Source organism: Chlorocebus sabaeus, chromosome 11 (assembly GCF_047675955.1).
Source record: "Chlorocebus sabaeus isolate Y175 chromosome 11, mChlSab1.0.hap1, whole genome shotgun sequence".
NCBI lineage: Eukaryota > Metazoa > Chordata > Mammalia > Primates > Cercopithecidae > Chlorocebus > Chlorocebus sabaeus.
In genome coordinates, this window is record NC_132914.1 from 27,234,865 (window position 1) to 27,251,619 (window position 16,755).

At 39.5% G+C, this 16,755-nt stretch overlaps 1 protein-coding gene across 3 annotated transcripts in view; it reads right to left on the minus strand.

The window, feature by feature from the left end:
* ITPR2 (inositol 1,4,5-trisphosphate receptor type 2) overlaps positions 1-16,755 on the minus strand; it is a 485,309-nt gene that overhangs the window by 122,934 nt on the left and 345,620 nt on the right. For all 3 annotated transcript variants that reach the window (XM_007967992.3, XM_073020570.1, XM_007967993.3), the window contains exon 45: positions 15,851-15,973. In XM_007967992.3, coding sequence (XP_007966183.2) covers positions 15,851-15,973 — 123 coding nt within the window. The remainder of the gene's footprint in view (positions 1-15,850; positions 15,974-16,755) is intronic.

The following is a 16,755-nucleotide window of genomic DNA, read 5'->3' on the forward strand; positions in this document are numbered from 1 at the left end:
TGTGAATGTTTCCTATCAGTCCTTTACTGGTACTGCTTTTAGGCAATGCTGCTGTGCTAAGGGGAAACAAATACAAATATGAGGAGCCTCAGGAAATCTAGGAGGGTGGACATTTTAAACGTACACATACTTCTGCTGAAGAGCAATTGCAGTTTATTTAGGGAACAAATAACACACTTGCTCAGTGACAGCAAGACAATCTGTGCTGTGATGCCACCAGTGTTTCTCTGATTCTCCCCTCTTCTCCAGGTTTTAGAACTGATATTTTGCCCTCATTCCGCTTAAGATAGGGATCTGAAGAGGACACTCTGGCTGAGCTGCTTTGAGTCATTGCTCCTCCGACTCTACTGTGCATTCTGGCGTGTGGCTGCTTTGCAGGTACTAAATCCCACAGCGTCCTCTGTTCACTGTGGTCCAGTTTGTGTCCCTTACTTCCCCTCCATCAATAGATTGTTGTTAGAAGGTTGCTGGTGACCTGCTGGGGGCCAAAGCTATGGGTCTGGTTTACAGCTGCACCTCCTTTATTGAGTTCTTGAGGGCCTTTGGCCCCACCATCTTTTGTGAATCTCTCTCCTCCCTTGCTTTTATATCACATTCCCTCGGGCCTCTCATTTTCAATCGATTTCTGTGGGTTTCAGTTCCTCCTTCTTTCCTTTAAAGTTTGCCATTTCTCAGGATTCAACTCTTGATCTTTTACTCCTCTCATTCCAATTGATTTTCCCAGGAAATCTCATCTACAACTGCAAGTTCAAACAGCATCTATATGCCAATGTCTCCGTACATCTATGTTCCTAGCCTGGCTCTCCTTCCTGAGAATCAAGGACATAGAACCAACTGCCTATTGTACACCTCCATCCCAGTGTCCCATCAGTTCCTTAAATACCAAAAGTCTAGAACTAAGCTGCTCCTCTTTCCATTTCACCTCGAGCCTCCTCTGTCTCCAGTCTTTTGAAATGCAACATCATCTGTCCACCAGCCAGCTCTATACCTAGAACCATCCAAGACTCTCACTTCATTTTGTCTCACCCTAAGGCATTCCCAGACATTCAATCAGCTAGAGATGAAATGGTTCTTGGACTTAGGAAAGGGCAGTGGTGATGGATTCTCCTTGCTCCTGGGATACAGGCCAAAACCCTTAGCAAGATCTGCATGTCCTCCTGATCCGGCCCTGCCTCCCTCATGTGTCTCACCCCTGGTCCTCTCTCTTACGGCACCCTAGCTATTCTGGCCATTTCTTATTGTTTGGTCATTAGGGACTTTGCATACAAAGCAGTAAGAGACTCCAGATTCTCACATGGCCTTATGGGGACAAGAAGTGCACGCCCATGGAGGAGAGTGCTGTGGTTTTTACTCGTTTGTTTTGGTGCAAGCTATTTTTCAACATATATTTTCATGTGTATAAGTGGCAGAGGTTAATGTCTTTAATTTCTGAGAAGGAGAGTTAACAGAGATGAAGTTAGTAACAATCAGCTTAGGTTGGTACCAGGAAGGTGGAGAGCACAAAAAGAGAAGGAAGGGAAGGAAATGAGAAGAGGCTGTCTCTGGATCAGATGATCAGGCTATCAGACAAATAGGGAAGGAAGCTGAGAAGGTGAAAAGTCTGGAGCAGCTTTTTTTGAAACTGTGGTCTGCAGACAACTTGAATAAAAATATCCAGGATATATGGTAAAAAGCAATTGGAGGCCCTACTCCAGATCTTCTCAATCAGAGTCTCTGGGGTCAGAGTCCCGGAATTTAATGCATTACAACTTGAGAACCACTGCTTTAGAGCTCAACTGTAATACATAGTGTTCCCCAAGTTGTATATCAGATGGAAGCAGAAGACTACCTTTGCCCCCAGCTAGGGTTCTTTAGTTTGCCCTCTGACCTGGATGCCTAGATCTATCTCATTTCAATGACTTCTGCCTTCATTTCCCCTTCTTCTGCCTCTGTTCTACTTGATTCATCCACACACCTGTTTCATACTTGATTCATTCCTATTCTGAATCTACTGAATGAACATGTGCCTGCCCTGTCAATTGCTAGTCAATTCTCATTTATGATCAGGCTTCCACTGTCCATAGAATGCTTAAATCACAGAACTGCAGCAATCAGAGAAAGAACCTCTGGAGTGTTCTTTTTTATGCAGTCAGAACCTCTACATGTATGTCACTCTGTCTATGGCTATGTGTGTTAGTCACATTCACATACAAAGTGAATTAAACACTATAAATATAAGCATGAAAAATATTTAAAAATAAATGACTCAGTTCTCACAAGGATATTTCAGATATGGGACACAGGAAACTTCTCAACTGTGAAGATTATAAAAATAATCTAAAGAAGGGTTTGGCCAACTACATACAGCTCCTAGGTCGAATTCAGTGTGCCACCTGTTTTTTAAAATAAAGTTACATTTGAACACAGCCAGGCTTATTTGTTTACATATTGTCTATGGCTGTTTTGCTTTAGAATGAAAGAGTTGAGTATTTGCAAAAGAGAGAGTATAACCTGAAAAGCCTAAAATATTCGCTATGTAATACTTTGCAAATCCCTGGCATAGTAACAGAAACCTGCAAATTGTTTTCAGGTCTCACACAGCTGACAACAAGAAACAGAAAAGCATAGATAGATAGATAGATAGATAGATAGATAGATAGATAGATACATACATACATACATATATACACACACATATATATAAAGTTACATATATGTGTATAGAGATACATTTCTAGAAGTTTTCTGAGACCAGCTAATTTCATATTTATAAAATTGATCACATTTTGTCAATAATATAAATCCTGACAAGGGACTTTTCAGAATTTTCCCCTACCTTATAATTTCAAACAATCACTTGGTTGTGACATAGAAGGGGACTTTTTCTTTTTCTTTTTTTTTTTTTTTTTGGTCTGGCTAAGGGTAACTATTTCCCTTTCCGAAGCCTGACTTTTTTTTTTTTTAGCTCAACAATTCGTCTTTCAGCATTAGTTTGTCACAATGGTCTGCCACTTTGCTGTGCTCTGTAAGTAATTCTGAAACTCAAAATGCACCAACAGCCATAAAACAGAAAAGCTGAGCAATCTCATCACATAATAGTAAGACTTACATACCTACATGATTCCACAGGCTACTACACAAGGAAAACTAACTTTTTTTTTTTTTTGAGACAACGTCTTCCTCTGCAGCCCAGACTGGAGTGCAGTGGTGCGATCTCAGCTCACTGCTATCTCCGCCTCTCAGGTTCAAGCGATTCTCGTGCCTCAGCTTCCTGAGTAGCTGGGACTACAGGCACATGCCACCATGCCAAACTAATTTTTGTATTTTTATTAGGTTGGTGCAAAAGTGATTGCGGTTTTCGTCATTGGTAAAAATAGCAGAGACATTGTTTCATCATGTTGGCCAGGCTGGTCTGGAACTCCTGACCTCAAGTGATCTGCCCACCTCAGCCTCTCAAAGTGCTGGAATTACAGGCATGAGCCCCTGTGCCTGGCGGGAAGAACTGTTTTCATACACCACTTTGATATTATAGTACTGGATCTACTGACTAAATGAGAATTAGTTGGCTCTCCCTGTCCTGACATTCTGTCCTAGCTCATACTTCCTCAGTGTGCCTTCAGGATAAAATGTCAGCTATATAGTTAAGCTTTCTTTTTTCTTTTTTTTTTTGAAACGGAGTCTCGCTCTGTTGCCCAGGCTGCAGTGCAATGACGCCATCCCAGCTCACGGTAACCTCTGCCTCCCGGGTTAAAGCAATTCTTCTGCCTTAGCCTCCCAAGTAGCTGGGACTACAGGTGCCTGCCACTATGCCTGGTTGATTTTTGTATTTTTAGTAGAGATGGGGTTTCGCCATGTTGGTCAGGCTGGTCTCAAACTCCTGACCTCAAATGATCCACCTGTCTCAGCCTCTCAAAGTGCTGGGATTACAGGTGTGAGCCATGGTGCCTGAGCTATAGTTAAGCTTTCTTCATTTATGTCTGAGTAGGAAAAATAAGTTAATCAATAAATATTATATGCAGATACATGCAAGTATGCACATAAACCCATATACACAGAATATTACTTAGTGCTCTGACATAAGTATTTTTATATTGGCTTATGTGTTTACTAATTACATTTTCTCATGGGTTTATTTATAATTGATTTATCTGCAAATACTTGCATAATAATGTCAGGTTATAAATGAATAAAAGTACAATCAATAAATAATCATTTTAAGACTTATAACATTTGGGGTTATAAGTTGCATATTTTTTGGGGTTGGTGGATATTTTCTAAAGCAGACTTCTGTGCTATTTGTCTCTGCATTATTCTGTTCAGAATTTTATAGAATCATTACCATCTCATTTATTTTATGGCAACAGAAGTAAGAACTAAGCACTCTGGCCAGGCTCGGGGGTTCACGCCTTGTAATCCCAGCACTTAGGGAGGCTGAGGCGGGCGGATCATCTGAGGTCAGGAGTTTGAGACCAGCCTGACCAACATGGAGAAACTCCATCTCTACTAAAAATACAAAATTAGCCGGGCGTGGTGGCCTGCGCCTGTAATCCCAGTCACTCGGGAGGCTGAGGCAGGAGAATCGCTTGAACCGAGGAGGCAGAGGTTGCAGTGAGCCAAGATCACACCATTGCACACCAGCCTGCGCAACAAGAGTGAAACTCCATCTCAGAAAAAAAAAAAAATAAATAAAGAACTAAGTACTCTAAGGAACTATTAGCAGAAATGTATACTATATCACATTTCAATAAATATTTCTATGTAATTAGTTTTTGGTACTTAAAATCCTTCAGAATTCGATAGGACGTGTCCCTCCCTAGCTACCTCCCACAGTTGCAACACACGGCTTTCTCTCTTCTTGATGTAAGGTCCCAGAGAAGCTGGCTGTCACGTACACACACACAGCATGCTGAATATTGCCTCCATCTCTGCATATTTTCTCTATGATGAAAATGCTTTCCTCGGTTTATCTAAATCTTATTAATCCATAAGATTCATCTAAAATGCAAGCCCCACCACAAAGCCTTATACAGTAACTACAGCCAATATTAACCTATTTCACCTGTTTCCTTTCTAGCCATCTGTAGCAGCAGTCCCCAGCCTTTTTGGCACCAGGGATCAGTTTTGTGGAAAGCAATTTTTCCATGGACCGGGGCATGGGGGTGAATGGTTTTGGGATGATTAAAGCACATTATATTTATCGTGCACGTTATTTCTACTATTGTTACACACTCACCAATCAGTGGGAGCCCTGAGTTTGTTTTACTGCAACTAGAGGATCCTATCTGGGGGTGAACAGAAGACAGTGACAGATCACCAAGCATTAGATAAGGAGGACGTAACCTAGATCCCTCACACAGTACAGTTCACAACAAGGTTCACACTCTTACGAGAATCTAATAGCACCACTGACCTAACAGGAGGCAGAGCTCAGGTGGTCATGCTTGCTTGCCTGCCACTCACCTCCTGCTGTGTGGCCCGGTTCCTAACAGGCCACAGAATGGTACCCATCTGGGGTTCGGGGGTTGGGAACCCCTGACCTACAGCACTTGTTGACTATCACAGTCACTCATTTACTTACTCTCTCACTCAGTGAATCAGAAGTATTTACTATATCAAACACAGTGCTATGCACTGGGTGACATTCATGAGTAAAACCTAACTCCTGCCTTTATGAAGTTTGGAGTCTGGTGAAGACAAGTCAATAGGCCACGTGAATTTGGTGATATATGTTCTATGATAACAGCAGGCATGGCGTGCCATGGGCACACGCAGGAGGGACATCCACCCAGGCTTGGGCTACAGCAATGCTAAGGAGCTGAGGCTATGGAGTCTGAGTGTCTGGGGTATCTGAGTTGTACACATGGTGGGAGGACCAAGAGTTCTATTACGGATAATGTTAAGTGTGAGATGCCTAAAAAGACATCCAAATGCAGATCCTGAGCAAGCAGTTGGAGGAACCAGTCTGGTGTTCAGAAGACAGGCCCACGCTGAAGATGTACATTTGGAATTTATCATGGTACAGCTGGTGTTTAAAGTCATGTGACTAAGTGACATTCAGGGAGTGAGCATCGATTAAGAAGACCAGAGATCCATGGAATGGATCTGACTAGAACACCTCTAACAGAAGCCAGAGAAAGAAATAGAAGCCAGTGAAGCAGAGAGAAAGACCAGGAGATTGTGCTGGGCAAAAACTAAGTGAAGAATATTTCACAGAAAGTAGAGTGGCCAACTGTGTCAAATATTAGTGACAGGACAAAAGATGCGGAATGGGGGCAACCTTTGGATTGGTCAAAGAAGCAGTGACTAGTGGCCTCACCAAGAGTGGTTTAGGTGGCACAGAGAAAATGAAAGCCTGGCAGAAATGGGTTAGAGAGAGAATAGAAAGCGAGGAATAGGAGACAGCAATTATATACAATCTTTTGAGCACTTTTGCTATAAAAGACAGCAAGTTATGAGCCAGTGGGCTAGAGGTTTTTTTAAAGAAGCAGATTTGCATGCATGAATGCTGAGCAAATCATCAAATGAGGGAGTACAGACAGAAAGCGATATCTCTCTGTTCCTCTTGCTCCCTCTGGTGCTCTCTCTCTCTCTCTCTTGCTCTGCCACACTCACTTTCCCAAGCACACTCCTAACCTGAGATCCCAGAGCACCTCAGATACACATTTTTCCTAGGACTTGATGAAATGTGGTTGTTTTTGTGTCTCCCTCCCGTAATAAAGGTATACTCCATGGGGAAGAGACAATGCCTCCTTTCCATATCCCATGCATTCCCTACCCACCCCACAACTGCATCTATAAAGCACATGCCCCAAAAGGAATCATGTGGTCTCAAAGAGGGAGACATCCCTGCTAGCACGTAAGCTCCCAGAGGAAAGGGATTTGGGTGTCTCTGCTCACTACTTTATCTCTAGCCCTGAGAGCGGCAGGCTTTTCACATACCTGGGCAAGTAGGATAAGTCTATTTTCTGTGATTTAATATGATAATCTCTTCATGTTTACAAAAGTTGTTTTTCAACTAAGTTCACATATTAGAAAAGTCCTACATTATCAAAGTCTGTCTATAGAGTGAATGTAATATCTATTTTCATAATGGCTGTTGGATTAAACACACTTCAAGATTAATTACATTCACTTCTGCTAATAAATCAGAAGTGTTGATCATTGTCTCTGAGGACCAAAAGACAGCTATGTGCATTATTTCATCTGGTGTGTTCTGCAGAATGGTTCTGTCCACTGTGTTGTACTATATCCTTGCATAAACTCATTTCTGAATTAAATGCCAGTAAAAAGTTGGTCATTAAAGAATACTATAGGTATCAACTATACTCTTGGTTACCAAGAAGCTCAGAGCCACCACTGATAAACTGTAAGAATGTTAGCCAAGACCTCTGGTGTACTTAGATCCTCTTTCTTTCTCATGGCTTTTGATCTTGTATTCTAACAAGCTAATTATACACATGCATTTCTCATTCAACCTCAAATTCTGTTTATAACTGATGACATGTAAATAAATACATAACTATCTAGTAGCTGATTAGTTATTGTTACATCATTTAAAACATAATCGAATCCAGTAAAAGAGCCATCACAGTCCAACTACTCTCTGGAGCTCATAAGTCTCTGAAAGTTTACTTTGCAAATGCAGCTCACTGACAGCCATCATATTTTTATAGATGAGAAGGCTGAAGCCAGAGAAGTTAAGCGATGTAAATAGCTCACAGAGAAAATACAGGGTGCAGGGGTGGAATAATAGCTAAGCTGTTTGCATAATATTCTTGGTACAACATTCTAGCCAACATATTACTGAACTACAAGTGCCTCTGTGAGTTGAGAAACCCAGCTGTGTTTTCTACGTTCTGCACTACAAGCAATAATAAAGACGAAGTAATGGTAAGTTACTTAAAACCCTTCAAAGATATTAGAGATGGAAGTTATGTATCCAATTACAAACCATCCTTCTGCATCTGCAAATAAAGTAAATGAAGCAATGCTGATTACTACATATTAGCATAAGAAAATAGAAGCTGCAAAAAGGTGAAGAGCATAAATCTCTAAGGAAAACACTGTAAGCAGTCTGAGTGATATGGTAACACTTCATATGGTTTCAGTATAAATTAAACTTTATTTGGAGTAATTTACATGCATATCCCTTAAAATGAATATAGCTCAAGCAATTGTAGTTAGTTATTAGAAACAGACTTTTTAAAGAAAAAAGTGGATTAATGAAGACTATCAGGAAATCCAGAAAATTTCTTTAGCATGTCATAAAGAATCCCTGTCCTTAAAATGCCACGGCCATTCCTACCATTCTCTCTCAATCTCTCTCTCTCTCCCCCTCCCCCTTCAAAGTTAAGAAAGAGTTATTGACTTTGATTAGGGATAATGTAAAAATTCAAGGGTCTGAAATATACTAGGGAGTGCTATGCATTTTCCTTTTCCTGGAAAAACTAATCATAAAAGCCTTGCCTGATATCTCCAGCTCTCCCATTAGACTTTGAATTCAATGGATAGTCAAAGCAGGCAGAAGGAGGCGTGGAAGACAGAACAATGGCATTTTACATTGCTAGAATTCAGACTGATGCTCTAATAATTATGTCACTCAGAAATAAATATATATCTAACAAACATGGAATGTTAAGCAAACAAATAATTGCTTCCAATTCATGATCTTTACACCAAACCAATAATTAGCGAGTCCCATTTCAATCCATTTCCTAGATTGCATTTTTTATTGTACCCATTAACCATCAATTTGAGAGGTCATTTAAATGGCCATAACCCAAAGGTTCTTAGTTGCTCAGTGAAAGATACGGAAGTGCCTATTAGAGAGTTTAAATCTATTCTATAATACCTAGGCATTTTTTCCCCATTATACTTTGTGGAAAGTTTCTTTTGTAAAAATAAGGCCTCCTGGGTGTCCAGATTTTGTGGATCCACTATTAATTTAGTAGCCAGATCCGATATACGTGAAACAAAGAACAATTCCAGGATGATACACAGCATAACCTAGTGTAAAAGTAAGTACGTGGTTCTAGGTGGACATAACAAATGTAAGAAATCAAAACAAAGAATAGATAGTTGCTGGCTGTAATTTATCTAGGAAATGGGTTAGGTAGGTCTCAGTTTGGATCTTAAGGGTATGAAGGTAACACTAAGATGAATTGTAACAATAGGAGGAGATATTCTATTAGTAAAACAGAAAGATGGTATCATGAACAAAAATAAGAAAAGTGCCTAGCAAGAAAGAAGATATTATAGGGCCTGTTGATACAGAGTTTACTAACAATATCGGCAAAGAGTAATGTATAAAACTAAAAAGAAAGTCCAGAGCAGTTGAATAAGATTATGGATTGCCAGCATGCTATTAGAAGCTTTGTAGGAGTCTACTAATCTTACATAGTGGAGGTATTACCTAGAAATATTATCAGCATGCAAGCATTTTTGCCAGAAGTTATTCCTTCAAACTCTTCTAGAGTGTCTGCTATATTCTAGACACTGTACTTCACATGGAAAAAAAAAAAAGATAATTGTATCTGTACCCAAGAAATGTGTGCTCCAGTGGCAGAAATTATCATTAACTTTTATCATGGTAATGATAGTAACAGAAAAATATCTTTATTCAGTTTTTTAAATTATAATACTTAAACTATAAAATATCAAAGCTTTAGAGTATATCATGTCCTAGACACTCATTCATTCATCCTTCAATTATTCATGCATTTGTGCAACATCTGTTAAGTGCCTGCAGAGTCATTACAGTTATCAAAGATGTTTACATAATTCAAATTATTGTAGTTTACTTCACATAAAAACATATGTAGATACCACACAAGATCCCTACTAATATGACCAAAAGACGTTTCTCTCCCTAAAATATTTTTGGCTCCTCTTTGCAGAAGTTCTTCTGCCTGCCTAGACTGTCTTCCTCCATTCCTCTCTTTCAAGATTCAGTTCAAATGTCACCTCTTCCAGGAAGCTCTCTTGACTCCTAGGGGAAGTACAGCTTGTACATAACCTCCATGTTAAGACATGCACATTCAACTATAATAATTTATCTCTCTCGCTCTTCCTTTTATATACACTTCATTGTGAGCTTCTTGATTGCATTTTTAGTCATCTTTCCATCTTAGAAACTAGCACAATGCCTGACATAAGAGGTGTTCAATAAATGTTGTTGAAAGTATCTTACAATAAATAAGCCTGAGGTGAACTGCAGGTGATTAGTATAATATTCAAGTACTAATAGCTGGCTGGGGGAAGGGTCAAGCTACCCAGGCCTTCTTTTGCTCCTTTAAATATGCCAAGCTCATTGCCACTTTCAAGCCACTGGGATGTTGCCCTGCAAACCCCCCCGCCCCCATGGTATCCTGCTGGCTTTTGATTTTTGACTTAGATCTAATTTAAATTGCTCCTCAGAAAACCCTCCAGATCAACCAATCTCTAATAGCCTCTAGTAACTGTCTTTCACCATGATCTATTCTTATTCACTGCATAGCTTATATGACCATCTGGCATCCTTCTGGTTCATTGTCTACTCTTCACTGCTCCCAGCCAGAATGCAAATTCCCTGAGAGCTGATCTGTTGTGGATCTTCTTTACCACTGCACTCCTAGTATCTGGCACAGTGCTTGGCATCTAGTAAGCACTCAATGCATCTATGAAACTCAATGAAAGAAAGAACGAGAAATGTAAATCCTTTACTCCACAGTGGTAAACTGATGGATCGAGGGCCGCATTCAGCTTGCTGCTGAGTTTTCTTCGGCCTGTTCAGTGTTTGTAAAAATTCTAATGACCTGCCAACTTCTAAAAGTTAGGAGATTCCAGATTTTTGCAAAATTTCAAAATATAGGCTTCTTTTGAAATACTGGAAGAAGTGGAAATCGAGGGCCCACGAGCCCAGTTGGCAAGTCAGCAGAAGTGAGTAATGGCTCCCTGCTTTGGAAGAGGAACATCAGACTGTCCCGACCTCATCAGCCCCTAGATCACTCATTCACATACCCTGTCTGGCCCTGAAGGTGGCTAGATTTTGGCCCTAATCTCTTCTACTAAAGCTTTCTCTATGACCCACGCTCTACAGCACCCTTCTAAAATTCCTGCAAATCCTGCCCTCATGGATTGCTGTCACACTAAATTTTGGAATATGTCTTTATAGATGAAGCATCAGAACTTTCCTTCTTATTATTTTTGCATTATGACATAGAAAGATTATATAATTCCATACAAAACCTGAATTCATTATACACCAGAAGAAAATCTAGGTGAGTGTTTAAATGATCTCGAGGTGCTGAAAGAAAACTATTATGAAAACATAAAAGCCAGTAAATCAGAAAGAAGTAAATATAACTAATATGACTGACAAAATGTTATTATCCCTAATTAAACTTCATTAAGGAAAATGAACCTTATAAAATAAGAGATAAATATACTTTCAAGTAATTCACAGAAGAAATACAAATAACCAAAGAACATATTAAAAGATAGCCCATTTTACCAGTAATCCAAAAGATATAAATCAAAATGCGATTCTCCTTTCATCTATCATATGTTAATTCATTCAGCAAACATTGTTGTTCCAAATACTATCATTGTGGCCAGTATTTTTTTAAATGGTAATAATTTTAGGATTCAGTAAGAGAAGTACCATCATAAACTGTGGAAAACAATTTTACAGTATGCATCAGGAACCATAAAATAGTTACTACCCTGTGACCCAGTAATTAAACTTCTTGGAATTTATCCTAGAGAAATAATCAGTGTGGCAGACAAAGATTAATGTATGAGGATGTCAATCATGGCATAATTTATAATATCAAATACATTAGAAACCTAAATGTCTAACAATAAGGAGTGATTACACAAATCATGGTACATTCAAATGAGGAACAATTATGTAGCATTAAAATTATGTTTTCAAAGACCATTTAGTGATATAGGAAAAAGCTCATGAAAAATTTTCAAGCCTGCATTTTGAAAAGAATTAAATATAACCAATCAGAGTGACCCATTCTCTCTTGCCTTATGATCCAGGAGTTATTTTTGCTTCCTACAGCTTGCTATCTAATACTTCTCCCCAACCTGAAAAGCATATAACATTTCTCCATATGCTTCTTACTTCAGGTAGGCATTAAATGCAGGGTCTCAGACAGAATAACAGTAATTGCTTCAGGAGAGAATGAAACAATATGGTTTAATATACACTGGACATACACAAAGTACTGAACAGTGCTCTGGACTGTGTGTAGAGACTGTTTCTACAGAAAGCAAGAAAAGAATGTAAAAGACCAAGAGTAAAGCAGACAGACGGGGCAGAGGCATAAGGAAAATATGCAGAAGATAGAAAGTCAAAAAGTGCAATTAGTTGGATTTTAAGGAAATTCTCTGCACAACACTATAGTATTAGAAGTTAAGAAATTCCCTTTTTAATGTATTTATAGTTTTATGTAGATCAGACAAGACACTTACAAGAAGCATTATTTGTTTCTTGTAACACCAACCACAGGAAAGGCCAAAAGGGATGTCACAGCAGAAAAAGCAGAACTACCTTACTACCATGAAAAGAACAACAACAAAAATTGAAAGTCTGAGAGCACCAGAATAAACTGTCTGCACAAAAGACGATTATAGTAAAACAAAGAGGAAGTTGCATCTTGGTTTTGGAAGTACTGAACTGTGCAAAGCCAGAAACCAATTTGCACAGTTATTTGCCTGCAGGAGCCCAGTGATTGCATATCCACAACGAAAACAGTGGAAACTGGACTCTACCAAATCCTTATAGCACAGCTACCTGGCCACTTCTGAAGCAGTGCTTACAACCAATCAGTCCTTGTGAGTTTGTGGAGCACAATAGATTTATGAGGAACTTGGCAACAATCTTAGGGATTGGCCTCCTAAGAAACCAAATATGATATCCTAGCCTAGAGAAAGCCAAGGAGTCACTTGCAGAAAGATCAGCAGAGCACACTGGTCTCCCTTCTATGAGTAAAAGCTCGTAATTTTTCATGGAAAATTGGCGAAGGGGTTACCCTATAAATAATACATGTATATGGTGGCAAGGAAATGACTCCTTGTGTCACTATGAAAGAATAAGCAAGCAATTGCTTAACTCTACACTGTCAGTTACATACAACTGGCCTACTTTCCTTCCATACCTGTGCCCTTTTTGGGTTCTAACAGGGACTCATGTGGACTCTTACTTAGTATTTAATCTTTTACAGTGTAATCACAAGGCTTAAAGTATTCAGCAATTCAGAATCTCCTTTTCTCTTTATTCTCTTTTGTTCTGATGTTTGTTCTCTCTCTTCTAGAGGCCTGGCTTTGTTTCTGTACTTCTGTATAGGACTTTCATTGCTCTACAAATCATTGCTTTTCCAACATTTTTCTTCTGGGAAGTTAAAAAAAAAAACAAAAAACCTCAATATATCCACCCCAAACATTTTCATATCATTGATTTCTCTTCCTTTCAACAAGTTGTTTTAACCCCTTGTAACATTTTTTTTACCACTTCTAAATTTCCACTTTTTGGACAATTCCACCATCCTCTTTGCATATGTCTATTCTCTTCAAGCACTGTAATAAACTCAAATTCATTAAAATAACTGGCCTTTATGCCATCTTCATTCTGAATTTATTTCATATATAGGTTGCTTTACTTTTTCTATCATCTTTCCATCTCTGAGCAGTGCTTGCATTCTTTACCCTCTTTGTCCATTCTTCTCAGCATGTAACAATGTCCTTTTAAAAATTTGTATTCTGTACTCTGGTTTTTTGCTGTTGTTGTTTTTGTTGTTGTTTGTTTGTTCTGAGACAGAGTCTTACTCTGTCACCCACTGGAGCACAGTGGAGCGATCTCGGCTCACTGCAACCTCCACCTTCCAGGTTCAAGCAATTCTTGTGCCTCAGCCACTCAAGTAGCTTGGATTACAGTCATGCGCCACCACACCCAACTCATTTTTGTATTTTTAGTAGAGATGAGGTTTCACCATGTTAGCCAGGCTGGTCTTGAACTCTTGACTTCAAGTGATCCACCCACCTCAGCCTCCCAAAGTGCTGGGATTACAGGTGTGAGCCACTGCACCTGGCCTGCATCCTCTACTCTTATGCTTGGTCTGCTTCAAACTGAAGTGACCTAACATAAGTCTTTTCTTTACCTTGACATGTTCACTGTTACCCCTAAGATACTGGTCATCTGAGATTGCTTTTTTAAACTTCTTAATGGATGTGAGGTGGTTCATTTATTGTCTGCTGGTCAGTCCGTCACTCTGCTGGCTCCAGGGCAAGCTTAGCTGGTCTGGTTGTTCATTCCCCACTCAACAGCTACACAGTCAGATCTTATTCACAGCTGCTCACTCGTGCAAGAAGACAACCTCCCCCACACACAGCAAGACTATCTTGCAGTCAAGAAAACAGAGGTGGCTCTACTTCCCTACTTTCTTCTGAAACTTACTACCGCTCATTTTGACCTTGCCTTTTTGACCTTGCTCATCTTCCTTGCCTCCTTCCCTCCACAGTGCTACAACCTCTAAAGTAACGCCTTGACCCTGTACACATATGGCTCAGCATGTTTCTGTGTTCATTCTATAGCAAATATAATTTTAATTCTCAGCCTGGGATTTTTTTCTTTCTACTCACATTCAATCTCTAGTCATTCCTTTGCTAGACTGACTCACTTTGTGTCACCTGACTTCTCTTTCTCTCTAAAATGACACCTTTTCCACATCCTAAATCTCCACTTTCTGCTTCCTTCAACTTGTCCATCATCCTGGCTTTCAGTTGCTCAGCAGCTAAAATGCTCATCTGTCCAGCTAAAACTCGTCTGCCCTTACCACTTTCTGTTCTACATAGGCATTTTGATACACTATGAGAGACCTTAAAATCTTCTCAGTGAGCCAGATATATTATAAAACAATAGTGGTGTCTTTTGTTAGTATCTTTCAGAATCTAACTCCCTCCTGGAAGGTTTTGTAACAATTATAGTCAAGTTCACATATATTAGACATTTATAGAAAGGGTAGAAAAGGGCATAAGAAATGTCTAAAGAGCAACCTTCAAAAAAAATCTTCTGAGAATCTGACTTTATATCTATTGATGTTTATTCAATCAACTGATAAAACGTACAGGGAAACAGAACGGAATGATCGCCAATGGGAGAAAATGAAGAGAAAGAAAGATAGAGCAAGTCTCTAAAGTTTGAACTTCATTTTGTAAAAACAAAGGAGCTATCATAGACAAAATCAAATTGGCAAATGTACATTTCAAATGTTTACCTTCTAAACAAATTTGCAAAGATGCCAATTTAATGTTGATCTTCATGTTAATGGTATTAAATTTATGAATAGTACTCATCAGGCACCTGTTTTTTAAAGTTAGAAAATGGAAACAGTTCCTTCAAAAGAATTTAAAGTTTAGACTCACACTTCCAATCAGAGGTTGCCAGTTTATGGCTTCTACAGAAAGTACGTCAACCTACAATTCAAGGAGGCCAGAGACTACCCTGCCAAATTCGTCCTGATTAGGACTGAATGCACCCCCTCACTTCATACCCTGTCTCCGTAGTAGCCTCTCTTCCCCTCTCCTTCAGGACCCTCATTTGTTGCCATGGTTTATCCATGGCTCAGGCTGACATGGGAATTCTCCTCCCTTCTGGCCCAGTAGTTTTGGGTACCAAGCACTGTTTTCTTGTGGACTGTCCCCTAGCATACCTTGGGGTGCATAGTCAGGCATTCTGGGAGGCTGTTCCTCTCTTTAGCCCAAACCTAGGTGTAAGTGCTGAATAAATAAAGGGACCAGAACTTGAAAATATGACAAGCAGCCACGGATACAAAACACGATTGATAGGATGAGCAAAATAATGTAAAGATATAAAATGTGACACCTGATGGGCCAGAATATAGATATTGTGTCCAACATCTTTTGGAGAAACACCATCATCTCCACCCTCGTCATCCCCATGGTCACACTCCAATCCTTGGTTGTAGGCATTCTTCATCACATCCACCTATCGGAAAAAAAAAAAGAAGACTGAAATGCCAGAAACAACATCTGCTTTACATTGTTTATGAGGTTTAATTAACAATTGGGCAGCTTCATGAGCCTCAAAAGTATAAAAGGACTCTAAATGAAAATGGCCTTGGAAACCATCTTTATTTCAATGAACATGAAAGTATTTTCCCACAATATTCCCCTTTTCCTTCAAAATTTTTGTTTGAAATTTGAATGTTTATAGTGTTAAAGTTCCCAAGAATTAGGAGAATCGAGAACCCTAGTAAACATCCATTATTTACTAAGTGCCCACTAAGTAACAGGCAGACATGGTGCTAGAAATTGCCCTGGGAACTGAGGTTCCCAACAGTGGATGGGAGAGAGTACCCTCAAGGAATTTACTGTCCAATGGGACAAGCAAGGAAGGAGGCAAACACAGGGGGGTGCTGTCAGTCCTACTCCAGGACTATGTATGTTTCTAGGGAAGTGCAGAGCAGGGGCATATACTCAAGCAAGAGGTGGAGGGTGGGCCACAAGGAGGAAGGGGATGACAGGATAAAGGTGTTGTCCACAGAGGAACTAGTATTTTCAAAGGGCTATTGCACAGTGCCATTGTTGAATAAATAATATAATTCACTGCCACATTTAACCATAGGATAGGAAATGTGTTGGTCCTTGTAACTCACTGCTTGCAGATAGACACTGGGCTCTCATTAAATATATATTAAATCAAACTTCACTTTATCTCTCTTTTTGCCTGACCTCCTTGACTCCATTCTTTACTAACAAAGTGATAGC